This window comes from Schistocerca gregaria, chromosome 9 (assembly GCF_023897955.1).
Source record: "Schistocerca gregaria isolate iqSchGreg1 chromosome 9, iqSchGreg1.2, whole genome shotgun sequence".
Lineage (NCBI taxonomy): Eukaryota > Metazoa > Arthropoda > Insecta > Orthoptera > Acrididae > Schistocerca > Schistocerca gregaria.
Window position 1 is genome coordinate 75,485,347 of NC_064928.1, and position 27,546 is coordinate 75,512,892.

General features: G+C 43.1%; 1 protein-coding gene across 6 annotated transcripts in view; it reads left to right on the forward strand.

The window, feature by feature from the left end:
• Positions 1 to 26,452, forward strand: part of LOC126292294 (uncharacterized) — a 225,027-nt gene extending 198,575 nt beyond the window's left edge. For 2 of the 6 annotated variants that reach the window (XR_007552085.1, XR_007552086.1), the window contains exons 4-6: positions 1,333 to 1,485; positions 5,667 to 8,128; positions 26,421 to 26,452. Coding sequence is in view for 2 of the 6 variants with exons in the window: in XM_049986213.1 (XP_049842170.1) it covers positions 1,333 to 1,485; positions 5,667 to 5,950 (437 nt within the window). In the remaining 4 variants the exon portion in view is untranslated. Of the gene's footprint in view, positions 1 to 1,332; positions 1,486 to 5,666; positions 8,140 to 26,420 lie in introns of those variants that run through there. The other 4 variants (XR_007552084.1, XR_007552083.1, XM_049986213.1 and 1 more) reach the window with 2 other exon arrangements.
• Positions 26,453 to 27,546: the final 1,094 nt, after the last annotated feature.

Below are 27,546 nucleotides of genomic sequence, written 5' to 3' on the forward strand. Positions count from 1 at the left end.
GACTATTTGTCGGAGGAAAACAAACCAAAATGTCTCATTGCCGACAATCACCTGGTTGGTAACACTGCTTCGATATTTATGAATAGTTTGAGGTAAGATACTTTACGTGTACTTCTTCCCAAATTTAGTGCTTGTGGCATGCTACATTCTCGAACTCGTCAAATCCTTTTGTATACAATTCTCGTGTCGCAGTGTTAATTGCCATTCTCCTCGGAAGCGACTCATCGATTCTGATGAAATTTTACCTCTACATTAGGTTGGTCTGAGAATCGGACGTAATCTATTTTCCATACCTCTAAGTGATAAGGGTGGCTCAAACCAAAAATTTTTCTCCTGTTATTTGGCCAGAACTTTTTGTTTTTATTTTTTTTATGATGTGGAATTACGAAGTACACGCAACCCTAAATTTTCACCTTCTACCACCAACCCGTATTTTTTAATAGCGATTTTAGTAACTTAATGATTTTCAACCCCGGTCGATAACTGATCAGTTATCACTTGATCAGTCATCTCTGCCAGGTGTCTACCGGTGATAGTCTTTCACTATCCGATAGATTGGTAATTGAAGAAAACGTGTCAAAGGCAATGACTCGAATATCCCTCTTTGAATTGACGTAACTAGACCGAGAAATTTGACTAAGTAGAATGCTTCAGTCGCCAAACCGATATTTAGGCCTAGCGCACACTCATCGATTTTTATCGTAAGGAAATATAGCGTACGATCAAAATCTTTTATTGGAACAAAGAGGTTCGTATGCTCTCCTTTGTTCCCCTAAAAGAATTTAACCGTATAATATTTTTACGTACGATAAAAATCGATGCGTGTGCGCTTGCCCTTATTCATAATGCTGACGAACACGTTTCGACACGAAATTGCCGCTGTGTTTGTATGCTCATGGACGAGCCGTGTGTCGGCTTCAGTTGTTAAATCCGCGCGATCTACCGTAGAAACGCTAGAAATAATACTGGCCGATACTGCCGGATTTTCCCCCTAAGCCTTTTCTCACTCCCTACATAGTTTTCGGACAGTATTGTTGTTTGTGTCACGAGCTCCCGCCAACAACGGCTATTGTGTGACACGTAAACATTGTGTTACACGTATACGTTCTTCTTATGTACTAGAGATAATTTATATGGCAAAACAACGTTTGCCAGGCCAGCTATAGCATATAAAGATTTTCAGAAGCGGAACGAAGTTCGCTGGGTATGGGTAGTTAGTCATATAAAATTGCAATATTATAATCTGAATAAGTTTCTACTAATGTCAACGCCATTCAGTCTTCTACTAGCAATTGAGAAAATGACTTTTTAGCACAGAAATGCTTTCCGCAGAGCCTGATGACCTTCCAGAGGACCCGCTGGTGCCGAATGTGGTCCGCCTGTTGACCACGGTCCATCGCCAACTGGACCTGTTCTCTGCCTTCGGAGTGGACGAGATCTTCGAACTGGGGCTCGCGTCCGTGGAACCCACACACGTAGGAAGAGGTGAGTGCTAATTAGGGACGTACGATTTTGGAAAATCACAGATGTTAGTTTAGAATTCATCGTCGATGTCAAAGCATCGATGGCCGGTAAAAATCGACGCCAAAATATCGACATTTTCTTACATCGATTTTCAATGAATTAATAGAATGGAGTAAAAAAACACAAATATATTTAACCCTATAATTATTAATCAATAAATACAGCAATAATTCTTCTTCTTCACTTCTTCACTTCACAGAAGTCAGCTCTTCCGCAATTTTCCTGTAACCCTCTTTCCTACTGGGCTACAGTCTACTACATGTCCATTTTTTTGTCACCATTCTTCCAGTATGCTTCTTCCATTTTGTATCCTGTCTTCTGTTCTTCCATTCATGCAGAATATATTTAATTCTATTCTTATTTCAAAAAATGGTTCAAATGGCGCTGAGTACTATTGGACTTAACTCCCGAGGTCATCAGTCCCCTAGAATTTAGAACTACTTAAACCTAACTAACCTAAGGACATCACACACATCCATGCCCGAGGCAGGACTCGAACCTGCGACCGTAGCACCTAGAACTGCTCGGCCACTCCGGTCGTCTATCCTTATTTCAGAATTTTTTAATTGTCTCTCAAGTGTATATCCTTTTTCTTATATTAAAACTTTCATTTCAGCTGACTGTATCCTTCTTTAGTGTTTCTTATTTATTGTGCAGGTCTCACTTCTGTATGTGAGCATAAGTCTTCCTATTTCTTTGTGTCTTTCCTGATTTTATTGGACAATGTTCTGTGCATAGTACCACATAAAATTTGAAACTTTCTTAAATTACTGGACATGTAATTATCATGTTCCTAACGTATATCTCATCCTAATAGTTGAAAGTGAAATATCTATTCAACTGACCTTCCATTTAGCATTACTTTACAACGTGGTGGATATTTTCGTTTAGAAGGCGGAACTTTAGTTCTTTTTTTTTATTATTTGCGAACTGACCACTTAGGATCAAGCTACAGTTTCATTTCTTCTTTGTCTGAAGTTTCCTCTTTGTCCAGAGCTCCTTCATATCGACGCTGTGCTGTTGCTTCTGTTCATCCGTCCAGGCTCTCCCAGTCTTCTTAGTTCTTTCGACTTGAAATCCTTCCAAATTCTGAATCGTGGTCCGAAATGTGTCCCTATTTAACATATGAAATTCCTCGATGTTGAACCTTTCCAGATCTTTACGAGCTTCCTTAATCCATGTCGTTGTTGTCTTCTTTTTCCACAGGTAGTCGAATATCCTTTTGGTTTGTCCTCCGGTTTTTCATGGTCTTCGAGATTTTCTCCACCTTGTTGTAGATTTCATTGTTGCTCCGAACTTTTCAGCCTGTTTCAACTTGGGTTGGACCCACGATTTTCCGTAATATTTTTCTTTATAATATGTCCAGCTTTCCCAACTTGTAATTCATTGAGAGACATTCGCTGTCATACAGGCAGTCTGTTTTTATCACAGCACTGATGTGCTTTATTTTGGCATTCCAACATATGCACTTTTTGTTGTAAATGTTTTTAATTAAACCGTAAGCTCTGAGATCTTGTCCCTCACAACAGCTTTCTCCAGTCCGTTACCTTGTATGGATTCGCTCAGGTTCTTAATTTTTTTTTATTCTCTCAATTTTTGCAGTTCCTGTTTGAAGGAATTTTGGCCCATGTTTGTCACTTGTCATGAATGTGGTCTTCTCTTTCGGGAACCTAACTACTATCTTGCCAGCCACCTTTTCTAGTAGGGTGACCTATATGGCCGCTTCATCTAAGTTCTCTGACAGTACTGCGATTTCATCAGCGAAAGCCAAGAAGTTGACTTTGATTCCTCCCGATTATTTTTCTAGACCGGTTTTGCTAATTCCTTGACTTTCAAGTTTGGAATTCCAAATTCTCACAATCTTCTCCAGGACACAGTTAAATACTATTGGTGCTACTCCATCGCCCTGTCGCACACCTGTCTCGATTTCAAATAGTTGGCACAATTCTCCCATAAACTTCACTCTGGAAGTTGCGCCTGTAAAGGTTTCTCTGATAATGTTTGAAAGCTTGTTTTTTTTTTTTAACCCAAATTCCCTGATAATCCTATCTAGGGTCTCTCTAGTCCTGATGAAGACAATTTAAATGCCATTCTTTTTAAATGTTTTAGCGTACTTGTGGGTCAGGTAAACAATGCTGTCATATGTTCCCGTCCGTCACCCACTAGTGATTCAGGACACCTCCACTCTTACCGAGTTTACCTACAAGTCCAGCGATGGCTGGAGAACAACTTGGATCCCAGAAATTGGGAATCAAACTCATCCCTCTGCCCGATTCACATAAAATGACATGAAACGACCAGGTACATTTCCGGACATAAGTTCATTAGACCTTTTTCGTCCCATATCCTCTCATCCACTAATCCCTAGAGTTTGTACGTGGTGGAAAAAATCACTGTATATACACTACAGGCCATTAAAACTGCTACACCAAGAAGAAATGCAGATGATAAACGGGTATTCATTGGACAAATATATTATACTCGAACTGACATGTGATTACATTTTCACGCAATTTGGGTGCATAGATCCTGAGAAATCAGTACCCAGAAGAACCACCTCTGGCCGTAATAACGGCCTTGATAAACCTGGGCATTGAGTTAAACAGAGCTTGGATGGTTTGTACAGGTACAGCTGCCCATGAATCTTCAACACGATACCACAGTTCATCAGGAGTAGTGACTGGCGTATTGTGACGAGCCATTTGCTCGTTCACCATTTACCAGACGTTTTCAATTGGTGAGAGAACTGGAAAATGTACTGGGCAGGGCAGCAGTCGAACATTTTCTGTATCCAGAAACGCCCGTACAGGACCTGCAACATGCGGTCGTGCATTATCCTGCTGAAATGTAGGGTTTCGCAGGGATCGAATGAAGGGTAGAGCCACGGGTCGTAACACATCTGAAATGTAACGTCCACTCTTCAAACTGCCGTCAATGCGAACAAGAGGTGACCGAGACATCTAACAAATGGCTCCCCATACCATCACGCCGGGTGAAACGCCAGTATGGCGATGACGAAGACACGCTTCCAATGTGCGTTCACTGCGATGACGCCACACACGGATGCGACCATCATGATGCTGTAAACACAACCTGGATTCAACCGAAAAAATGACGTTTTGCCATTTGTGCACCCAGGTTCATCGTTGAGTACGCCATTGCAGGCGCTCGTGTCTGTGATGCACTGTCAAGGGTAATCGCAGCTATGGTCTCCGAGTTGATAGTCCATGCTGCTGCAGACGTCGTCGAACTGTTCGTGCAGATGGTTGTTGTCTTGCAAACGTCCCCATCTGTTGATTCAGGGATCAAGACGTGGCTGCACGATCCGGTACAGCCATGCGGATAAGATGCCTGTTATCTCGACTGCTGATGATATGAAGCCGTTGGGATCCAGTACGGCGTTCCGTATTACCCTCCTGAACCCACCGATTTCATATTCTGCTAATAGTCATTGGATGTCGACCAACGCGAGCAGCAATGTCGCGATACGATTAACCGCAATCACGATAGGCTACAATCCAACCTTTATCAAAGTCGGAAACGTGATGGTACGCATTTCACCCCCTTACACGAGGCATCACAACAACGTTTCACCAGGCAACGCTGGTCAATTGCTGTTTGTGTATGAGAAATCGGTTGGAAACTTACCTCATGTCAGCACGTTGTAAGTGTTGCCACCGGCGCCAACCTTGTGTGAATGCTCTGAAAAGCTAACCATTTGCATATCACAACATCTTCTTCCTGTCGGTGAAATTTCGCGTCTGTATCACGTCATCTTCGTGGTGTAACTATTTTGATGGCCAGTAGTGTAATATTTTATCAAAGTAAGGTGGTTCATTTTTGAAGTTAAAATCATCTGAATTGTTAGGCCGCGTCATGGATATCGACGTTTCGATCTCTCTGTTGAGATCTTCTTCAGGAAGTTAGGTGTTCACTGTTGATTTGTCTTAATCTGGTTTTTGCTAAGAATCGCCTCTCGTATTCCTAATTTTCTGTTGAGTCGATTTGTGGAATAGTAAACTGCGATTTTGAATCGCAATTGAAAATCTCAGGTAGCGAAAAGTTTCATTCACAGAATTCACCGATACCCGTAAGTCACAGCTTAGCCTACGCTGGCAGTGTGTTCTGTGTGCACGTGGCAGGCATCGCGTCGCGGATGATGCGCTGCAGCCTGGAGCTGGCGGCGCAGCGCGGACTGCGGGCGGCCAAGGGCGACTGCACCGGCGTGGCGTCGGCGCGCGCCGCCGTCCGCGCCGGCATGAGCGTCGTCTTCCGGCTGCCGTACGCCAGCTACTCGCCCGCCGGCCGCGTCGTCTTCCACACGACTGGCGAGGCCAACCCGGAGCTGACCGTGGTGGCAGCGCGCCTCCAGCCCGCGCCGCCCCACGTGCTGCCGGCCGAGCTGCCGCAGGCGCCTCGCCACTGAGCCGGCTGGCCGCTGACCCGACGGACGCTTCTCCATTTACGGTCGCTGGCGCTAATTCTTTTTGTCAAGGCTTTCCTGGAACAGCCAAATAGCGCTAGCCGTTGAATATTCATTAAGGAACAGTAATGGGTTTCACTGGCGCCAGGCTATCACTGGCGCCAATCCATCACTGGCGCCAATCCCTCACTGGGACGTGTACATCACTGGCACCAGCACATTGGCGCCAGTGCATCTTTGGCGACAGTACATTGGCGCCAGTATATAAGCGCCAGTACATGATTGGCGCCAGTACATCATGAAGCGCTGTCTCTAAGATGTACTGGCGCAAATGTGCTTGCGCCTTTATGTCACTGGCGCCAGTACATCACTGGCCCCAGCACATTGGTCCTAGTACATTGGCGCCAGTACATTGGAGCCAGTACATGATTGTCGCCAGTTCATTGGCGCCAGTCGTAAGCTAACGCTATTGGTGCCAGCGCTTGCGCCAACCCATCTCTGCACCAGTCCTCCAATGGCGCGTCCGTCACGGGCGATAGTCCTTTACTGGCACTAGTTCTTCACTCGCCCCAGTCGCCCACTGGCACTATTCTTACTTTGGTGGCGGCCCTTCACTGGCGCCAGTCCATCTCTAGCGACAGCCCAACACAGGCATTCCTGCTGGTGACAGTGTTCTTGCTCTAATCTGTGACACATTTCTGTGCTCTGTCACTGTATTCATTGTATTCTTCTGGAGCCAGTCATTTTTGGGCCAAATAATCTTTATATCTTAAACACTTATCACTAAGAAGCGCTGATATCAGAATTCCCAATGGCGCCAGTTATTTATGGCGTACTGTCGCCATTTATTAGCAGTGGTCCAGTTATTAGCATATTTTCTGCACCTGCTAGACAGCAGGTTCAAATTTTGTAACTGAAATAATCAGCAAGTAGTTGCAGAAAATAAACTTTATTCCTTAACTGGTTTCAGGCACACAGTTTCCTTCAGAACAGTTTAACTATCGCATTATGTGCTTGTGTCGCAACTGATGCTATAGTTACAAGCTTTTGCAGAAGGGCGCCAAGTGCCTGAAGCCGCTTAAGGGAACAAAATTTCTTTTGTGCAACTGATTCCTGATTATTTCAATGAATACAACAACGGTTGCAGAGAATGGATAAAACACTGACATTCAGTTATACATGAATCTGGCGCCAGTCGCAGCTGTCATAAGGTGCCAGTAAATTTGCTCGTCGACGCTTCCTTTTTTGGCCTACAAATTTCGGCGCCAATATAATACTGCCAAAACTAGAGCAACAGTGTACTAGTGGTGACTGAGCTGTTGTCACTACTTTTTCTGGATCAATAAGAATGCATCACAATATTCAGCTGTCACACATGTATAATTGTAGTGCCAGCAACTGTCACCTGCTTATCTGTATGTTTGTTTCGACATTCATCGCTTTTTCATTAACATCGTTATTTTGTGGACCATGTTTATTAGCTCCAATCCGACTGTGCTAGCTACAACAGTTTATTGACGGTAGCCAAGTTAGTAGATTTTTTTTTGTCGGTTAGAAATTGCTACCAAAGTATTCAGTAACCACATATATATAATTCTGGTTCCAGTCACTCGGTGGCGATGAATTCATATGTCAATATTACGCAAATCCCAGTATCTCAGTAAATACGTCGTACTGAACTCATTATACTGACGCCAATAATCCTGTAATTGTGGAAACTCCAATTTCAGTGGCACTGCGTTCGCAGCTCCACAAACACTTCAGAGATTTATGACAGCAGTCTACCAGAGCCAGCGCCTAATTTAACTACCACAAATAACACTATCAAAATGCACGATTTCCACGTTCATCATGTATCGGTGCTACTCTATTTTTATATATATCTATATTCAAGGTTTGTTCATACCTAACTACCTGCGCTACATTGTAAAATCCCTGCATCATCACCTCGCTCCATCTACATGCTATAGTAACGCTGGAATGCTTCTTGATCATGATAAACATTGTTGAGTTTGGAAGAAGTTCCGAATGTATTATCTTGTGGATAGATATCAAGGTATATCTGTTACTGTGATATTTGCTGTAAATTACTCAATGTGACCAATTGTGCATGAAAGCTATAAGAGTAGAATTATTCCGTATCAATTACATGTATGAAGTAAAATACACAATAAAGTTTAAGTATACGTTCATTGTCTTTGTTCTGAAACCTTTTCTACAGCTGTAGCTGGAACCTGAAGCTATCTTCAAATGTACATCAGTTAGATATAGATTTCTGCAGTCATGACACCAATATCTAAAACATTTAATGTATGTTATTGACTGACAGTATCTTCAGGTAAACACATGGCATGCTTAAGCTTCTGTTTTCTATTTGTATAGACAGTACACAAATCAATACATTGTATCATAATAAATACTTAATGTATGAAGATTTCAGTATATAATGTACTACTTCATCTCAGTTCCTTACGATCATTGTAATACTTCGTTATCCCGTATAGCTGGACAGCAAAGCTTAAAATAATCAGTATTTTCTTCCAAAACACATTGATTTATAATATATTTGGTCCTAGAGCGTTTGCTTATTTGTGGAGTGAGTGGCTATAACATATCATTTTATTTATTGTAACCCTTTTATCCCAGAGAGTGACAGCACATATAATGAAATACTGGTTGGAGCACAAAAAACAGGCCTTGGGTACAAATTGCGCATGAATTGTTGACCGCCACAAACAGATACAACAATAAATACATAAACATGTAATAATTAGATAATAAAGAAATCACATATAAGCAAACGGAAACAACAGCTTCGAAACAATAGATGACAATTAGTGGACAACAATGAATAGTCTAATACACAGGGCTGGGTTTTCGTTCACCACCTGCACTAATTAAAAATTTATGATTGATTCTGCTTGACTAAAAGGGAAACTTAGATAAAATGGTAGGCGTAGAAATTAAATTCGGAGAACAAGAAATTGTTTGCCCTAATCAGTCCATACAGAACTGAAATGATTACCAACAGAAGGTAGAATTGAGCACTGCATTACCTGGTATAAAAAAAATACAGGACAACACAAAATTAAAAAAATGTTTGCTAATTGGTATTGGACACTAAAAGTGAAAGAAAATACCGCATGTCTCAAACCTGTACGATCAGACTTATAAAGAATGGAAAAGATCCTAAAATTATTACCCGTAGGTCAGCGTGAGCATTACAGACCAGCAAAAAAGCTCAGAGACATGTTTGAAATCCAATATGTTTAAGATGTACCATTAACACAATTCCTTCTTTATGTATCACATCAGACTTCTTAAAAATTGTACTTAAAACTTTACAAAATGCTTTAAAGTTGCAATACTGCGTTTCATATGAGCTATAAAATCATTATAAAGCACTCAAAATGAATGAAATATAGCTTCTGTTGCACTGTTTTCCTTTAAGAGATAGAATTTAGTGTAGAAAAATGAAAAGCACACTAACTTGAGATTTATTGTAACACATAAAATTCAAAGAAAAAACACCAAATTTAATACTTTGGTCCACTTACTTGAATGGTACTGTTCCCACTTCTATGAAAAACGTCTTGTGCCACATGTTCTCTCAATTTCTTTTATGCCTCGGTGAAAGATTTAACCCTGTTCTTCACTTACTGCCCTGATGTTTTCTAAAAACTTGCAATTTTTTTTAGTACATGTTCCATAGATCATGAGTATGACACTTTGTAATGATGTGGAACGTGTCAGGTTAATAAAAGGTGTCTATACAAAGTATTGCATTACACAAAATATTACATGCCGCTAAATTTTCTTTTATGTGGGGAAAGGGGGGGGGGGGGCGAATTACCCACTTGCTATATCCAAAAATTCATCTAATGAGTAGAAGGAGATAGCATTCAGAAATGCTATATGGCTATCTATCTGTCAGACTTTTGATGCTATTATGTAAGTGACCATATATATATATATATATATATATATATATATTGGATGAGCTCCAGCAATTATTCAGATTACACGCTTTTGTGCAATGAACACTTTTTTTACTCAATGATGAGTTACTCCAAAATATGATGTCATACGAAAGCAGAGAATGAAAATAGGCGTGGCAAGCTGAGATGTATATCGCCAAAATTTGCCATGTCCCTAATAGCATAAGTAGCTGAACTCAAATGTTTCAGCAGATCTTTAGTGTGTTTTTTCCAGTTACACCTAGAAATTTTGAATATTCTAGCTCAGATCAGTTTGCCTGAACCACCCCTATCGGTAGAGACTGTAGCAGACACGAAGAAAGGCCGCCGAAGGAGAAGCAAAGGGAATAGTAGCAAAGAGGAAAAGTCGAATGATTTGAGACCCGTACGCATGTCAGAAAGTGGCAGCGAGACTGAACCTCAATCTTCTTGCTCCGTGCGCTGCGAAGACACCTCGAGGCAAGAACGCATTCGTGAACAAACCAAACACCTGAAGGCACTACTGAGCGCTGAGAGGGATCAGAGCACCGTAACGGCTAATGGAAGAGCGAGCAGAGCAGCGAGCAGCTGCAGCAGCGCTCCCGCAGGAACTCGCTGACGTCAGTCGCAGCCCCGCGTGGTGGCCAGGCGGATGTGACCACGTGACAGACTCAGCCGGCGGTGGCGGGCAGGGCGGCGCGCTCACAGCAATGAGCCGTGGTGGCAGCAGAACGAGGAGATGCACCAGTAGCTGCTCTCGCGCGTGACCATCGGGCTGCGACCTTCCCCTCCCTGACCCGTTATTGGTTTTGACATTTCGTTTCGTACTCCAAGCGTTACCAACGAGTTTGGTTCAAAGCCGGAGAAAACGACGATCCGAAACTCAGAGCTCATTGTCCTCTGAACCATCATGTGTGACAGCCAAACCCACAACATTCCCACACTTAACGTCAATAGAATTCAAAGTGCGGTGAAACTCCGATCGCTAACTGATTTCTTGTATGGTACCAACGTTGACATTGCCCTCCTACAGGAGATAGTCACAGCCTTAGAAGTGCCCGGTTACGTTCTCATTGACAACATCAATCTCCAGGATGCTGTAGGCACTGCCATCCTTCTGCGAGACGGTATACCCTTTACGGATGTGCAGCGGCTGCCCTGTGGTCGTGGCATTTCTCTTCGAGTGAATGGTGTGCAGATTGTTAACGTGTACGCCCCCTCAGGTAGCACTCATAAGAGAGATCGTTCAAAATTTTATAAAACCGAGGTTCCCATTCTTCTTAGCGCTTATCGTGAACATCTCATCCTCGGTGGTGACTTCAATTGTGTGCTCAACGACAGAGACCAAACTCCTAACACGAACAGATGTATCGAACTTGAACATTTAATTCATGGCATGCGTCTTCACGATACATGGGAACAACTGCACGGTGAACAGGTAGCGTACACCTTGGTAACCAGTCATTCTTCCAGTCGGCTGGATAGGGTCTATGTGTCCGATGCCCTCCAGTGACACACTGTGAACTGTGACATAGCTCCTGTCAACATCTCCGACCTTTGTGCATATCAGTGTTACCTCAACCTACAACGCCAGCGAATTTACCGCTGGACGGGCTACTGGAAATTGAATGTCAGCCTTCTGCAGGATGCCCAACTTGAAGAGGAGGTGAACACAACGTGGCAACAGCTCCTGCGGCACCGACGTCGTTACGCTAGCGTTCTACAGTGCTGGATTCAGTGTGCTAAGCCTAAATTACGCGTCACCCTCATGAGCTACGCCCGACAAAAATGCTTTTGGCAGAAACAGACTATTGAGTTTTATTATCGCTGTTTGAGAGAACTGTACAGTCGCACTAACAATCCTTCTCGCTACATCGCCGTAAAGATCAAACGATATAAAGCGAAAATCACGGCGATACAACGCCAACGAATGCATGGCATCATCGTGCGAGCCCACCCTAAGGACGTTGCCGCCGAAGAACCGGCCTCTCTGTACCACACCCTGAGAGCGACGAAACGGCGTAAAGCCATGTTGATTGAAGCCGTCGTTGATGACGCTGAGAATGCCATCACGAAGCAACGTGACATCATCTCGCACGTCTACGACTATTATAGTCAACTTTACAAGAAGCAACTCGTTGATGGACACTCGTGCGAGGATTTTCTGAGGACCTTGAGCTGTCGCTTGTCACAACAGGATAATGCAAAGCTGGAATCTGTTTTCACAGAGGACGAAATCCGACTGGAGGTCCACAGTGCAAAGAAAGGGAAATCACCAGGACCCGATGTTTTCAGCGCTGAGTTTTACCAGCGATACTGGAACCTCCTCGGTCCGACACTCCTCGAGATAGCGAATGAACTCTGGCACCTGGAAGTCATACCCAAGGCATTTACGGAAGGTATCATCCTGCCCTTACCGAAAAAAGGGAACAGCAGGAAGGTCGAAAACATGCGACCCATCACACTCCTGAATGCCGACTTCAAAATCGTCACCATATCGATAAGCTAAGGATGCAAACCGTTATGTACAAGGCTTTAGGCAGTTACCAGTACAGTGCAGTGCAAGGCCGAAGTGCAATCTCAGCTGCCTGAGATTTGAGGGACATCATCTGTTCATATGCTGAAACTAAAGGACAGGGCGCTCTGATCTTTCTAGATTTTGAGAAGGCTTATGACCGTGTACGTCATGATTACCTCTTTCAAAGCATGAAGAAACTAGGATTTGGACCTCATCTCATAGAGTTAATTCGCAAACTACAAACGCCTCTTCACTGATTCTCATTAATGGCCATTTTACAAAAGAAGTTTCCATTGAGCAATCCATCCGCCAAGGATGTCCTCTGTCAATGATTTTGTACACCATTGCAGTAGAGCCGCTACTGAACAACTTAGCGCATAGCGGGATCGGGCTTAGCGTCGAGTCTGTCACTGTCCCATGCATTGCGTATGCTGACGATATATGCGTAACTGTGTCATCATCGCAACAACTTCTGTCAGCAGCTACTCTTCTACAAACATTCACGTTTCTTTCAGGAGCAATACTCAATAGAACTAAAACCACAGTTTTGCAGATCGGTGGCGGTATCGGAGACATATCCCATGTTACCTGGTGCAAGGTAAAGGATTCTCACACAACCCTCGGTGTTACCTTTGAGGCCAAACCAGACAAATTCCTGACGAAGAACTGGTCACACATGCTCAATAAATTACGTGCTGCTTTGATGCTTCACTCCGACCGTGACTTGAACATACTACAGAAAGTTAAGACCATCGAGATCGCCATTACGAGCAAGATGAATTATTTGGCGCAAATTCTTCCAATCTCCGACCACCTAGCCAAGAGTATACAACAAGCGTTATGTTGGTTTATTTTTAGGGGGCATATTTTCAAAGTTCAGTTCGATACCTTAACCTTACCTTGGTCCAAAGGTGGCCTTAACCTCATTAAAGTACACAAAAAAGTGTCACCCTGCTCCTAAATCGCATCAGGAAGGAGTTTCGTACCCGGAGGATCAGTCTCATCAGAAACCTCATTCAGCGGTGGAAGCCTCATAGCTTTGACTCACCCGTTAATATCGCCGGCATTCCACTTTCTTACCGACATGTGCGACTGTACTACATGGAAATGAGCTACATTCGACACAACATAGTCGATAACGGAAGCCTGACGAACAGGAAGCTTTATGACCTTCTCATGACAACAAACCACAGGAATCGCCTCGAAGAAAAACATCCACATACACATTGGAGTATAATATGGCGGAATGTGCACAGCGACATGTTACCATCACGCGTCATAGCCGACTGGTATCTCACAGTCAACGATAAAGTAGCAACGAATGAAAAGCTACGTAAAATAGGCCTTCATCCAACGCCCAACTCTAACACACGTTGAAGAGTCGATACGCTTCTTCATAGGTTCACGTGCGGACATGCAGAAGAAATTACAACATTTCTTCGTCAACGATTGTCGGTGATAGACCGTACGACGCCCAGTGGTTTAGACCTTTTAGAGATCATTCAGCCACAAAAACTGAAGTATCCACGAGCAAAAAACAACGCTGCAATGTGGATCATGGGCCACACAGCATCGTTTATTATGCAGAATAGGCATGCTACTTTCCTAGACTATTATTCTTACATAGAAACTGAACACTTTAAAATGAGCCAACATTGTGACTACAGGAGGATATTTGGAAATATGCTGAAAATCATAATTAACGGTTAAATGCTTCAAATACAATATTGGATAGTAGAGGTTGCCAGTTGCCTGTATGTATGAATCCTATTTGCTTCCTGGGACTTTAGTTCTTGTCGGAATTTTAAGATACTATTCAGATGCTCACCAATGCAGAAGGCATTTTTTTTCTTTCCCATTTTCCTCTCAACGTTTTCCTTCTCTCGCAGAGCAGCGGAGCAACTTTCCTTCGACAATGAAGTGATAGTCTTTCGTGCACCTCAAGAAGACATTTCCTTTCCTTTCTTATATTGTGCAACGGCAGCCTAGAACTGATATATACTATGTTCATTCTATTCTCATTACAAATCGGAGCAAATGTTTATTTTCCCTTCCCAAAAAAAATAATTGAAAAAAAAACTGGTCTAGGGGTAACGTCTTTGATTCATAATCAAAACGTCTTCGGTCCCGGGTTAGATCCCCGCCACTGCCTAAATTTTGATAAATAATCAGCATTGGCGGCCGAAGACTTCCGGCATAAGAAGTCAGCCTCATTCTGCCAATGGCCTTGTCAAAGAGGGCGGAGGAACGGATAGAGGTTCAGGGCACTCTCTTGTCCTAGGGGTGGGAAATTGCCCCTAAAGGCGGAAGAATCAGCAATGATCAACGACATGAGGATGCAGAAGGCAATGGAAACCATTGCACTAAAGACACCTAACGTGTATCCACAGGACATGTGGCCTGTAGTTGAAGAAGTGTCATGATGATCTCTCCATTGGCAAAAGATTCCGGAATAGTCCCCCATTCGGATCTCCGGGAAGCGACTGCCAAGGGGGAGGTAACCATGAGAAAAAGATTGAATAATCAACGAAAGGATAATGTTCTACGAGTCGGGGCGTGGAATGTCAGAAGCTTGAACGTGGTAGGGAAACTAGAAAATCTGAAAAGGGAAATGGAAAGGCTCAATCTAGATATAGTAGGGGTCAGTGAAGTGAAGTGGAAGGAAGACAAGAATTTCTGGTCAGATGAGTATCGGGTAATATCAACAGCAGCAGAAAATGGTATAACAGGTGTAGGATTCGTTATGAATAGGAAGGTAGGGCAGAGAGTGTGTTACTGTGAACACTTCAGTGACTGGGTTGTTCTAATCAGAATCGACAGCAGACCAACACCGACAACGATATTTCAGGTATACATGCCGACGTCGCAAGCTGAAGAGGAACAGATAGAGAAAGTGTATGAGGATATTGAAAGGGTAATGCAGTATGTAAAGGGGGACGAAAATATAATAGTCATGGGCGACTGGTATGCAGTTGTAGGGGAAAGAGTAGAAGAAAAGGTTACAGGAGAATATGGGCTTGGGACAAGGAATGAAAGAGGAGAAAGACTAATTGAGTTCTGTAACAAGTTTCAGCTAGTATTAGCGAATACCCTGTTCAAGAATCACAAGAGGAGGAGGTATACTTGGAAAAGGCCGGGAGATACGGGAAGTTTTCAATTAGATTACATCATGGTCAGGCAGAGATTCCGAAATGAGATATTGGATTGTAAGGGGTACCCAGGAGCAGATATAGACTCAGATCACAGTATAGCAGTGATGAAGAGTAGGCTGAAGTTCAAGACATTGGTCAGGAAGAACCAATACGCAAAGTAGTGGGATACGGAAGTTCTAAGGAATGACGAGATACGTTTGAAGTTCTCTAACGCTATAGATACAGCAATAAGGAATAGCGCAGTAGGCAGTACAGTTGAAGAGGAATGGACATCTCTAAAAAGAGCCATCACAGAAGTTGGGAAGAAAAACATAGGTACAAAGAAGGTAGCTGCGAAGAAACCATGGGTAACAGAAGAAATACTTCAGTTGATTGATCAAAGGAGGAAGTACAAACATGTTCCGGAAAAATCAGGAACACAGAAATACAAGTCGCTAAGGAATGAAATAAATAGGAAGTGCAGGGAAGCTAAGACGAAATGGCTGCAGGAAAAATGTGAAGACATCGAAAAAGATATGATTGTCGGAAGGACAGACTCAGCATACAGGAAAGTCAAAACAACCTTTGGTGACATTAAAAGCAACGGTGGTAACATTAAGAGTGCAACGGGAATTCCACTGTTAAAGTCAGAGGAGAGAGCAGATAGGTGGAAAGAATACATTGAAAGCCTCTATGAGGGTGAAGATTTGTCTGATGTGATAGATGAAGAAACAGGAGTCGATTTAGAAGAGATAGGGGATCCAGTATTAGAATCGGAATTTAAAAGAGCTTTGGAGGACTTACGGTCAATTAAGGCAGAAGGGATAGATAACATTCCATCAGAATTTCTAAAATCACTAGGGGAAGTGGCAACAAAACGACTATTCACGTTGGTGTGTAGAATATATGAGTCTGGCGACATACCATCTGACTTTCGGAAAAGCATCATCCACACAATTCCGAAGACGGCAAGAGCTGACAAGTGCGAGAATTATCGCACAATCAGCTTAACAGCTGATGCATCGAAGCTGCTTACAAGAATAATATACAGAAGAATGGAAAAGTAAATTGAGAATGCGCTAGGTGACGATCAGTTTGGCTTTAGGAGAAGTAAAGGCACGAGAGAGGCAATTTTGACGTTACGGCTAATAATGGAAGCAAGGCTAAAGAAAAATCAAGACACGTTCATAGGATTTGTCGACCTGGAAAAAGCGTTCGACAATATAAAATGGTGCAAGCTGTTCGAGATTCTGAAAAACGTAGGGATAAGCTATAGGGAGAGACAGGTCATATACAATATGTACAACAACCAAGAGGGAATAATAAGAGTGGACGATCAAGAACGAAGTGTTCGTATTAAGAAGGGAGTAAGACAAGGCTGTAGCCTTTCGCCCCTACTCTTCAATCTGTACATCGAGGAAGCAATGATGGAAATAAAAGTAAGGTTCAGGAGTGGAATTAAAACACAAGGTGAAAGGATATCAATGATACGATTCGCTGATGACATTGCTATCCTGAGTGAAAGTAAAGAAGAATTAAATGATCTGCTGAACGGAATGAACAGTCTAATGAGTATACAGTATGGTTTGAGAGTAAATCGGAGAAAGACGAAGGTAATGAGAAGTAGTAGAAATGAGAACAGCGAGAAACTTAACATCAGGATTGATGGTCATGAAGTGAGTGAAGTTAAGGAATTCTGCTACTTAGGCAGTAAAATTACCAATGACGGACGGAGCAAGGACATCAGAAGCAGACTCGCTATGGCAAAAAAAGGCATTTCTGGCCAAGAGAAGTCTACTAATATCAAATACCGGCCTTAATTTGAGGAAGAAATTTCTGAGGATGTACGTCTGGAGTAGAGCATTGTATGGTAGTGAAACGTGGAGTGTGGGAAAACCGGAACAGAAGAGAATCGCAGCATTTGAGATGTGGTGCTATAGACGAATGTTGAAAATTAGGTGGACTGATAAGGTAAGGAATGAGGAGGTGCTACGCAGAATCGGATAGGGAAGGAATATGTGGAAAACTCTGATAAGGAGGGACAGGATGATAGGTCATTAGGGAATGACTTCCATGGTACTAGAGGGAGCTGTAGATGGCAAAAACTGTAGAGGAAGACAGAGATTGGAATACGTCAAGCAAATAATTGAGGACGTAGGTTGCAAGTGCTACTCTGAGATGAAGAGGTTAGCACAGGAAAGGAATTCGTGGCGGGCCGCATCAAACCAGTCAGTAGACTGATGACCAAAAAAAAAAAGTTCTAGGGGACTGATGGCCTTAGATGTTAAGCCCCATAGTGCTCAGAGCCATTTGAACCATTTTTGTCAGACCCTGAACGTTTGTCAGCTGAGTTAGCCCAACTCTAACTCGTCTTTCACCGGAATGATGATAAAGAAAGACAGATCACACACAAGTTGCTCTATTAACCAACCGCCAATTGGGTGAGTGATGAAAATAACAGTTGAACCTAAGACAACGTCCTTTTGCGGAATAACACTGTAAAATATGTTTTTCGGCAAACTATCTAAAATTACAGTTTTGGAGATGTAAATGATGAATTTGGTTTGCCTAAGGTGAGTGTCTATCACACATCACACAAATCAAATCAAATATGTGTGAAATCGTATGGGACCTAACTGCTAAGGTCATCAGGCCATAAGCTCACACACTACTTAACCTGAATTATCCTAAGGACAAACACACACACCCATGCCCAAGGGAGGACTCGAACCTCCGCCGGGACCAGCCACACAGTCCATGACTGCAGCGCCTGAAACCGCTCGGATAATCCCTCGCGGCCACATCACACAGCTGTGGCATGCCATACCGTGGACAGACCATCCGTACCGTTGATGACCGGTGTACTGAGCGTAAACGTCACACACCCTTGCAATACCTTATTTTCCATTGATTGATTTATATATCTGACGGCTGTACAAAATCACTCCACTAAAATATTTTTTTTATATACTCAAGGTATTTTAACAGCGAACGATTAGAAAACATTAAAATTCTCGTGACACGGACGTTGAGAATCATTACCACATACAGCAGAAACACTATCTATTTTGAAAGTTGTCATCGTCTAACAGCTCGAGCGATACTAGCGACCCTAGTGACGAAAAACCACCCCTAAGATGTTCGTTTTTAATCATTTTTCTCCTTAATTAACGAAATAATTTTCTGCTGTTGTGCTCCAAGCATTAATAAAGCTAAATAGCCAAATTGATGTAAAAACAGTCGAATCTCACTGTTTCAGTGACATGAATTTCAACTTAATCTCGAAAAAATACTTTCGAATATGTGTATAACTGCAGCTTACTCTAGTGAAAGCAAGAGAATATAAACTCATATTTCATGCACGAGAAGAGTATATTTCTGTTGCGCGTTCTTACCGTGATTGACACTTTCCTTGATACATAATAATCTTGTATAGAATCTAATGATATCCTGGTTCGTCTACTTCACTCGACCTTCGAATATAGAAATACCTACGTAAAAGTAGTTACTTCAGCTTCAAAACCAAATGTGTTGACTATTCATGGCGTCTGCGGCTCTGACGTAGCAGCAATTGTGGAACTAATTGGTTCAAATGGCTCTGAGCACTATGGGACTTAACATCTGTGGTCATCAGTCCCCTAGAACTTAGAACTACTTAAACCTAACTAATCTAAGGACATCACACACATCCATGCCCGAGGCAGAATTCGAACCTACGACCGTAGCAGTCCCGCGGTTCCATACTGAGCGCCTGAACCGCTAGACCACCGCGGCCGGCAATTGTGGAGCTGGTGTCTTCTGTGCTGAGAAGCAGCTTTATAACTTTCGACTTTTTATTATCATGTCTCTGTGGCTTTCCCGTCAGATACAGATGTGGTGGTCTATTTGCTACGTTAAATGATGTCTTTACATACTATTTGAGGATCAGCAGCCGTGTGAAGTACACTACTGGCCATTAATATTGCTACACCACGAAGATGACGTGCTACAGACGCGAAATTTAACTGACAGCAAGAAGATGCTGTGATATGCAAATGATTAGTTTTTCAGAGCATTCACACAAGGTTGGCGCCGGTGGCGACACCTACAACGTGCTGACACGAGGAAAGCTTCTCATACAAAAACGGCAGTGGACAGGCGTTGAATGGCGAAACGTTGTTGTGATGGTTCGTGTAAGAAGGAGAAATGCTTACCATCACGTTTCCGACTTTGACAAAGGTCGGATTGCAGCCTATCGCGGTTTATCGTATCGCGACATTGCTGCTCGCGTTGGTCAAGATCCAATGACTGATAGAAGAATATGGAATCGGTGGGTTCAGGAGAGTAATACGGAACGCCGTACTGGATCCCAACGGCTTCACCAGCAGTCGAGATAAAAGGCATCTTATCCGCATGGCTGTAACGGATCGTGCAGCTACGTCTCGATCCCTAAATCAACAGATGGGGACGTCTTCAAGACAACATCTGCACGAACAGTTCGACGACGTTTGCAGCAGCATGGACTATCAGCTCGGAGCACAGAAATAAACTGCTGCGAGGTACTGTTTCTGCTTCCCAGGAAACTAAAAAGAAGAAAAACGTTGTATCATTTTTAGTTATTGTCTTTTTCAGCGTTCTGTGACTCAATCGGTAAAAACTGAATTTTAAGTGGCTCGTTTCCTAATCAAACTTCTTCAGCCTCATTCGATTTGATTCGTCTAAATTCCGTCATTCTTCATTTGCTTTTGTTGATGCTCATCTACTATCCTCTTGTCAAACCACTGTCCTTCCTGTTCAACTGCTCTTCCAAGTCCTTGTCTCTGAGAGAAATACAATGTTATCGGAAAAATTCAAAGTTTTTATTTCTTCTCCTAGGTTTTTAATTCGTACTCCAAACTTTTCTTTGGTTTCTTAACAGCTTACACAGTGTACAGACCTGGGCTGAATGAGTGAGTGAGGATAGAGATGCGGAAGTGGATAGATATGAGCGACTTGAAGCGATGGACCAGTGCATGTGAGCGAGCTACAGTTGTTGGAGCTTGCGGGAGTGACGGGTGAATCGCAGACTCAAAGGAGCGCCAAAATGTTGACAAGCCAAAATTTTTGGGAATGTTTTCAAAGATGGCGAGGAAGATAGCACGAGTTAGGCGGTATCCCACTTTTCAGTCAGAGTCTTTCGAACAGGAACTCCAGTAGGCGCATTTTCCGCTGGTGTGCGCTCGTTTTAAAAATATACATAATTTTAATCACCATAAAACTCTGTAACTGAGTTGTTAAGAATATATTCCAAATCTATTTTGTACATCACACAACACTCAAACATGAACGACTCCTAATATTTATAAACGCAATACAAAACACAGTCTCACGTATCAGAACAAATAGAGAAGTAAAGTACTCCTTCTTCAGGCTACAAGTGGCCCGTCCGGACAATCCGACCGCCGTATCACCCTCAGCTGAGGATGCATATAGGAGGGGCATGTGGTCGGCACACCGCTCTGCCGGTTGTTACGATGGTTTTCTGTGACCGGAGCTGCTACTATTCGGTCGAGTGGCTCCTCGGTTGGCATCACGACGCTGAGTGCGCCCCGAAAAATGCAACAGGGCATGGCGGCCCGGACGGTCACCTATCCCATTGCCGGCCACGCCCAACAGCGCTTAACTTCGGCAATCTCACGGGAACCGGTAGAACAATAACAGAAGCCGTAGGAAATTATTTATGGCAATTTCTGGTGCGCATTCCCTCATGTGATGTGAAATCGGTCGGTAGCTCGAAACACCGATCAGAAGAAGTCAAGTGTTCCTAGATACACTGTCCCATTGGCTTAGTACAATCGGCATTTTCATCAACAGCAAAGGCACGATTGAGCAGACTATGTCACCTTTGTTCAATAGGTATCGGCATTGTTAGCGACATTTGATTTTTCCTAATTACACGAACTTAAAGGTTTGGCTAGTAAACGTAATCACAAGGTTTTAGGTCTCCTGCCCGTTCCGTTAGGTCGACTGCTGCTTGCAGGCCAGTTCTAGAGAACTGCATTCGGCATGTTGTCAGTCCCTTCACTCATTATTGCCAATATACTACAGTACCTAATTTATCAAAATCGACAACATCTCATGGCTTTATTTTACACAACGAATGTATAAGTGAAGTACGAATGTAGTTTGATAACTCTGGTAAATTTATATCAAAGAATGGAACATTTTTGTTGCGCCCTCATAGTTGGTAAGCTTGATTATTCCAAGGATCGTGTAAATAATTTCAACGATGTAGAGCACAGTTCATTGTTGACAGCCACTTGAACTGGTCAATGTGACGACCGCGATTGAAAATGGAGAAAACCAAGTTTCGTGCTGTTATTACACACTTTCATTTGAAGGGTTGGACTGACACACTGTACAGAATTCGATGAATTTCACACGTACTCTGCATCATCACTGAAGACCTTTTGGATTAATGAATTTAACACGGTCGGACAAGCACCTAAGAAGAAGCGCGCTCCCACCTTCTAACTGAGGTCACCACAAAGGAAACCATTGAAAATCCATGGACCGCCGAATAATAAAATCGTGAGACTACTGAGACTGAATGAGTACGTCCATAATACGCTGTGCAGAAAATTTGGCTATGAAGAAGCTGTGAGCGAGATGGGTACCACGGTTGATCACAGTCGACAGGAAGCCGACCCGGCAGCGGAGTGGCCGCGCGGTTCGAGGCGCCGTGTCACGGACTGAGCGGCCTCTCCCGCCGTGGGTTCGAGTCCTCCCTCGGGCATGGGTGTGTGTGTTGTTCTTAACATATGTTAGCTTACGTAGTGTGTAAGTCGAGGGACCGATGACCTCAGCAGTTTGGTCCCTCAGGAACTGACACGCGTTTGAACATTTTCGACATAATGTCTGGCAATGTTTAACCGCAATCCACTATACTTCTTGAGCCAACTGGGAACTTGGATCAATCATTACTCATCGGAGTCAAAACGGCAGCCAAAACAATGGACAAAAGCTGGTGGAAGTTCAGCGAAGGAGGCAAAGGTAATTTAGTCAGCTGGTGAGATGAAGGCAACTCCTTTTGAGATTCTCCAGGTATAGTCCTCATAGATTACTAAGAGAAAGGCAGAACCATAACTGAACCTTATGACGCTTCATTGCTGGATCGTTTGAAACTTGCGTTGACTGAAAAGAAACTAATTTTGGCACGCAAAAGGTACTCTTTCACTAGGATAACGCACCATTCCCCGTATCAGCAATAACAATGACGAAAGTACATTAACTGGGATTTTAATTGGTTCCTCATCCGCCCTCTTTTGGTATCCAGATTCTATGTGAGTAGTCAAGGAGAGCACTTGTTCACAGCAGCATCTATAAGGTCTGAATCCAACTTGTTCAGGTGGTATCATAGCATTAATTTGATCTTGGATTCGGTTTAGAAACATTCCTTGCAATAGCTTGTAAGCACAGCTAAGTAGAGATATTGGGTGGAAGCGTTCTGCACCTGTCCCCTCTTTCCCTAGCTTTTTGACAGCAATAGAGAAAAGCAGATGGCATGTACTCAATAACGGATTGCCTCAGGGCTCTGTTCTTGCTCCAGTGTTATTCAATATCTACACAACTTACCTGCCGAATTTGACTTGTCGAAAATTTTGATTTGCAGATGACCTGGCAATTCCATATCAGAGTGAAGACCTTCCTGAATGTGAAGAACACCTAGCGAACAGCCTTACTAAACTTTATGAGTATTTAGAGACCAGATATGTCTAAAATCAAGGTAAGCCTGTTCCACCTCTCTAATCGCCTTTCATCAGCAAAGATCAGTCCACGGTTCGGCCCTCTTGGCACAATCAGATACAACGAAAGCCCAAAATACCTGAGAGTCACTCTGGACAGAACATTAACATACAAAAAACACCTTTCCAACTTGGTCAAGAAGATACAAACACGAGTGAACCTTGTGAGAAAGCTGGCAGGCAGTACATGGAGAGCAATCACATCAGTTCTCCGAGGAGCATCACTTGCATTGGTACACTCTGCAGCAGAATACTATGCACCAGTTTGGCTCCGAAGCACCCACGTAGCGAAAGTAGACGTCCAACTGAACTCAGTTGTCAGAGTAATTAGTGGTTCAGTCCGGTCTACACCTACTTGCTAGCTACCAGTGCTTTCAAACATCTGTCCACCAGCCCTCCGTCGAAAGGCTGCTCTTTACAACCTCTGTCAGCAAGTTTCTGAAAACAACTCGATCCCTCTTCATGACGACTTGTTATCACTGCCCAGGAAACGCCTCAAATCTAGAAGAGCAGCATATGAAATGGGAGAAACGCCTCAAATCTAGAAGACCAGCTATCATATGAAATGGGAGTCCAAATGCTATCCACAGCATTCGACCAGGACGCAGAGTGGAAACGTGGGTGGCAAGCTACAAGAACCCGAAACCACCAATTTGTAGACAATCCAACAGTTCCATTTCCAGGCTTCCAGCAGCCAAGGGAGATGTGGATGGAGTTAAACAGATATCGGACCGAAGAGGGTAGGTACACATACAACATGCACAAGTGACAGTGTGTGACTGTAGTGACACCCAAACAATGAGTCACATTGTGAATGGCTGTCCAAACAGACGCTTCCCTTGTGGCATTGAGAAACTCCATCAAGCATTCCACGAGGCACTCCACTGGATCGAGTCCATCAACATCTGAGTGTAGTCTGAGCCGTTTTAAAACTTGTGTGCTATATATAATTTCACATGTTCATTTTTATATATATTTCTTTGTTTTGCTAAATGTGTGTTACTGTAATTGATGTATACGATAATAATAATAAAAATAATAATCCACCCTTTTCACCAGACTTCAGCAGTCCGCTGTGGCCGAGCTGTTCTAGGCGCTTCAATCCGGAACCGCGCTGCTGCTACGGTCGCAGGTTTGAATCCTGCCTCGGGCATGGATGTGTGTGATGTCCTTAGGTTAGTTAGGTTTAAGTAGTTCTAAGTCTAGGGGACTGATGACCCCAGATGTCCGATAGTGCTTAGAGCCATTTGAACCATCACCAGACTTCGCCCAAAGTGACTTCTTCCCGCTCCATAACTTGAAACTTTGGATTGTTGGGAAGAAATTTTCATTGTATGAGAAAGTCATAGTTTCAATTAACAAGTATTTTGCAGATATTGACAGAACCTAGGTGTCCCATGGGATAAAAAACTTGGTACATCACTGGACCAGTTGTATATCCCTCAAAGAAGACAAATAAGGTGAGCTTTTTTACGAACCATTTTTTCTTGCTTTTTTAAATGACTTATCAAACCACCTCCGTAAAGGACAGCAACGTTTCTGACAACTTTGTCAATTTCAATGCAATAGTTGTGAAATAGTAAATTTTGTTCTTCTGAATATATCAGGAACTTCTGATATACGTAGAAACTTCAGAAAGTAAGCTGCATATGTCGTCCCACGCCACGACTAATGCGCAACAGCAGTGGAGCAATGCCAGAGGAGTACATGTTCCAGGTTTCCTGTAGACGCAGCTCTGCTGTGGTGCCGATGACAGCTGCGAATGAAATGGTGCGGCAACTGGGAACATACTCGCAAGTTGAAGCGCACGGAGCAGTGCTATTCTTGTGGGCAAAAAGTCTAAATTGTACACAGATTGACCGAAAAACTGTGGCTATACATGGACCGAATCCAATGTCACGTCTATCCGTTGCGAAATGGTGTCAACGGTTTCAACAAGGCTACACAGTCGTGGCTGATGCTAACCAGGAAGTTCAGATCTTGCGTCACCTTTTCGGCTATCTGAAAGAATGTCCATTATAATTATCCGGGCTGTTATGCCGTGGTCGGTTGATGAATTCTGTGTCAGTTCCCAACGTTTCGTCCCCGTCTGCGGAGGACATCTTCAAGGGGGTGCGTAGCTCGATGGAAAGTCCAACACATCCACTGGCTCGCTACTGACTGCCGCTAAATTCCGTGTCCGCGCGCTCCCATGTTTTGAAAACGTCAGTGCAATTGGCCGCTGTCGGCCAAACACCCTAATAATTTCAATCGAAAGGAGGAGCGCGTGAAGTTAGACGGTATATGAATGCCGGTGTTGAAGAAGATGTGTACCACCCGTCCACCACTGAGTGATGGCAACGGCGATCGACATCAGCGGACGGCGGCCAATTGCACTGACGTTTTCAAAGCACGTGACGTCACGTCTCGGCGCGGGAGCGCGCAGACACGGAATTTAGCGGCAGTCAGTAGCGATCCAGTGGGTGTGTTGGACCTTCCATCGAGCTACAGACTCCCTTGAAGATGACCTCCGCAGACGGGGACGAAAAGTTGGGAATTGAAACAGAATTCATCAACCGACCACAGCATAACAGCCCGGATAATTATAATGGACATGACATTTCCGGCCGTGAAAGTCTACATTTTAGTAGCTGAAAGAATGTCTAGGGGGGGGGGGGGGGGCGGGGGAGCGATTTTCCAATGATGAGAGGAACGGAAGAATTAGTATAACTTTCCAACAGTTGTTTACAGAGACCTGGTGACAGAGATGTAAAACTGCTGTAGGCTATCATAAGAAAGCGTAGACTACGGTACTTCTTTTAGTAGCTCTTGCCAGTTAAGATCGTACACGCTTTATGTGTACGTTAGGTGTATTGCGTACCTATCGGGCGTTACCTCATAACGACCGCTTTCATTACGTATGCGATAACTGTCCAACTAGATTCCACTAAAACCCGGAAACTGAATGAGGATATAAAAATGGCTAGGTAACCTACGCAACGTTTTTGTCATATATATTTGCTCCTGCCTGTTACATAAAAATAAACAGTATTTTTAGCAAAACTGAAATTATCGATGTTTAATCCGGATTTTATTCGAGAACTGTTGGTTTGTATCGTATAACAGTTACTTTAAAAAAAAAAAAAAAAAAAAAAGTAAAAAAGTGCAAGACGAAACTGTATCAGACGTTACACCAATATTTTGTCAATCTTATATAAAACATGTTTCTGTTACTCATAAACTACTTTTGCATTTATCAATAGCAACAGGAAACTATTACCTTTGACCACGACGAAAAACATTCTACTGAGTACGAAATATATAAATTAGTTTTGTATATTGATATCTCTGCCGAGAGACATTTAAACGAATCTACCTTTTCTATTATTTTATTGTTTATCATTATTTGTGCTCTTCCTTATCGTAGGCTTCCTCGCAGTCTAGGAAGAGGGTAAAACGTGGCGTGTTGAATTCTCTTCTCTTTTCCATCAGTTATTTTAAAACTTCACCTGCCGTAATAATGTGAAACTTACTGTTTGAATTTCCGCCGTAATGAGCTCAGCTGGGTGCAGAATTAGAAAGTACTCTGTTTCGCCCTGAAGTAACACTAGCTGGCGTTCGTGTTGTAGTTTGGCTAGTGTGAGGTTTTCCCTCGGAACGTTCAAACGGCTGCGGTTTCAAGTACCTGCGGTCGATAAAGTAGAATTTTAAGGGCATACAAACGAGTGCTACGTTGCAGGTAATTTCTGCAGGATTATCTCGTGCAACCTATCTTCCATCCCGCCTCGTACGAGCTTTTTGTCGTGTAATCACAGCCAGTTAATGGTGTGCTTGTCGGAAGCACACCTTTAATCACTCATGCCTACACGAACTGAGAGATGACAATCTCAACCAACATTTCGAACTGCATTATGTCGTCAAGTTCTGCTATGTTTAGCAGTAATGGCATTTAATGAGCGTACACCAAAGAAAAACAAGTTATTAGAAAATTATAAAAAATCTTTCTCTTGACTTTAGGCTATGTTATAGAACATGTTATTAGTAAATTATTAACATAGTTTTGGAACGCTTGTCTTGGCTGTAAGTTATGTTACAGAGTACATTAATCGGCGGTGTGTTGTAAACATGACACTGCGTTCCGCAAGTTCATTTTAAAGTCCTCAACTCGCTTACCATTCATTAGTCGTGTTGTTTACCTAAACTAATTTTTACACTATGCCTTTGTTCTCTCGATGTGCATGCTGTCAATAAC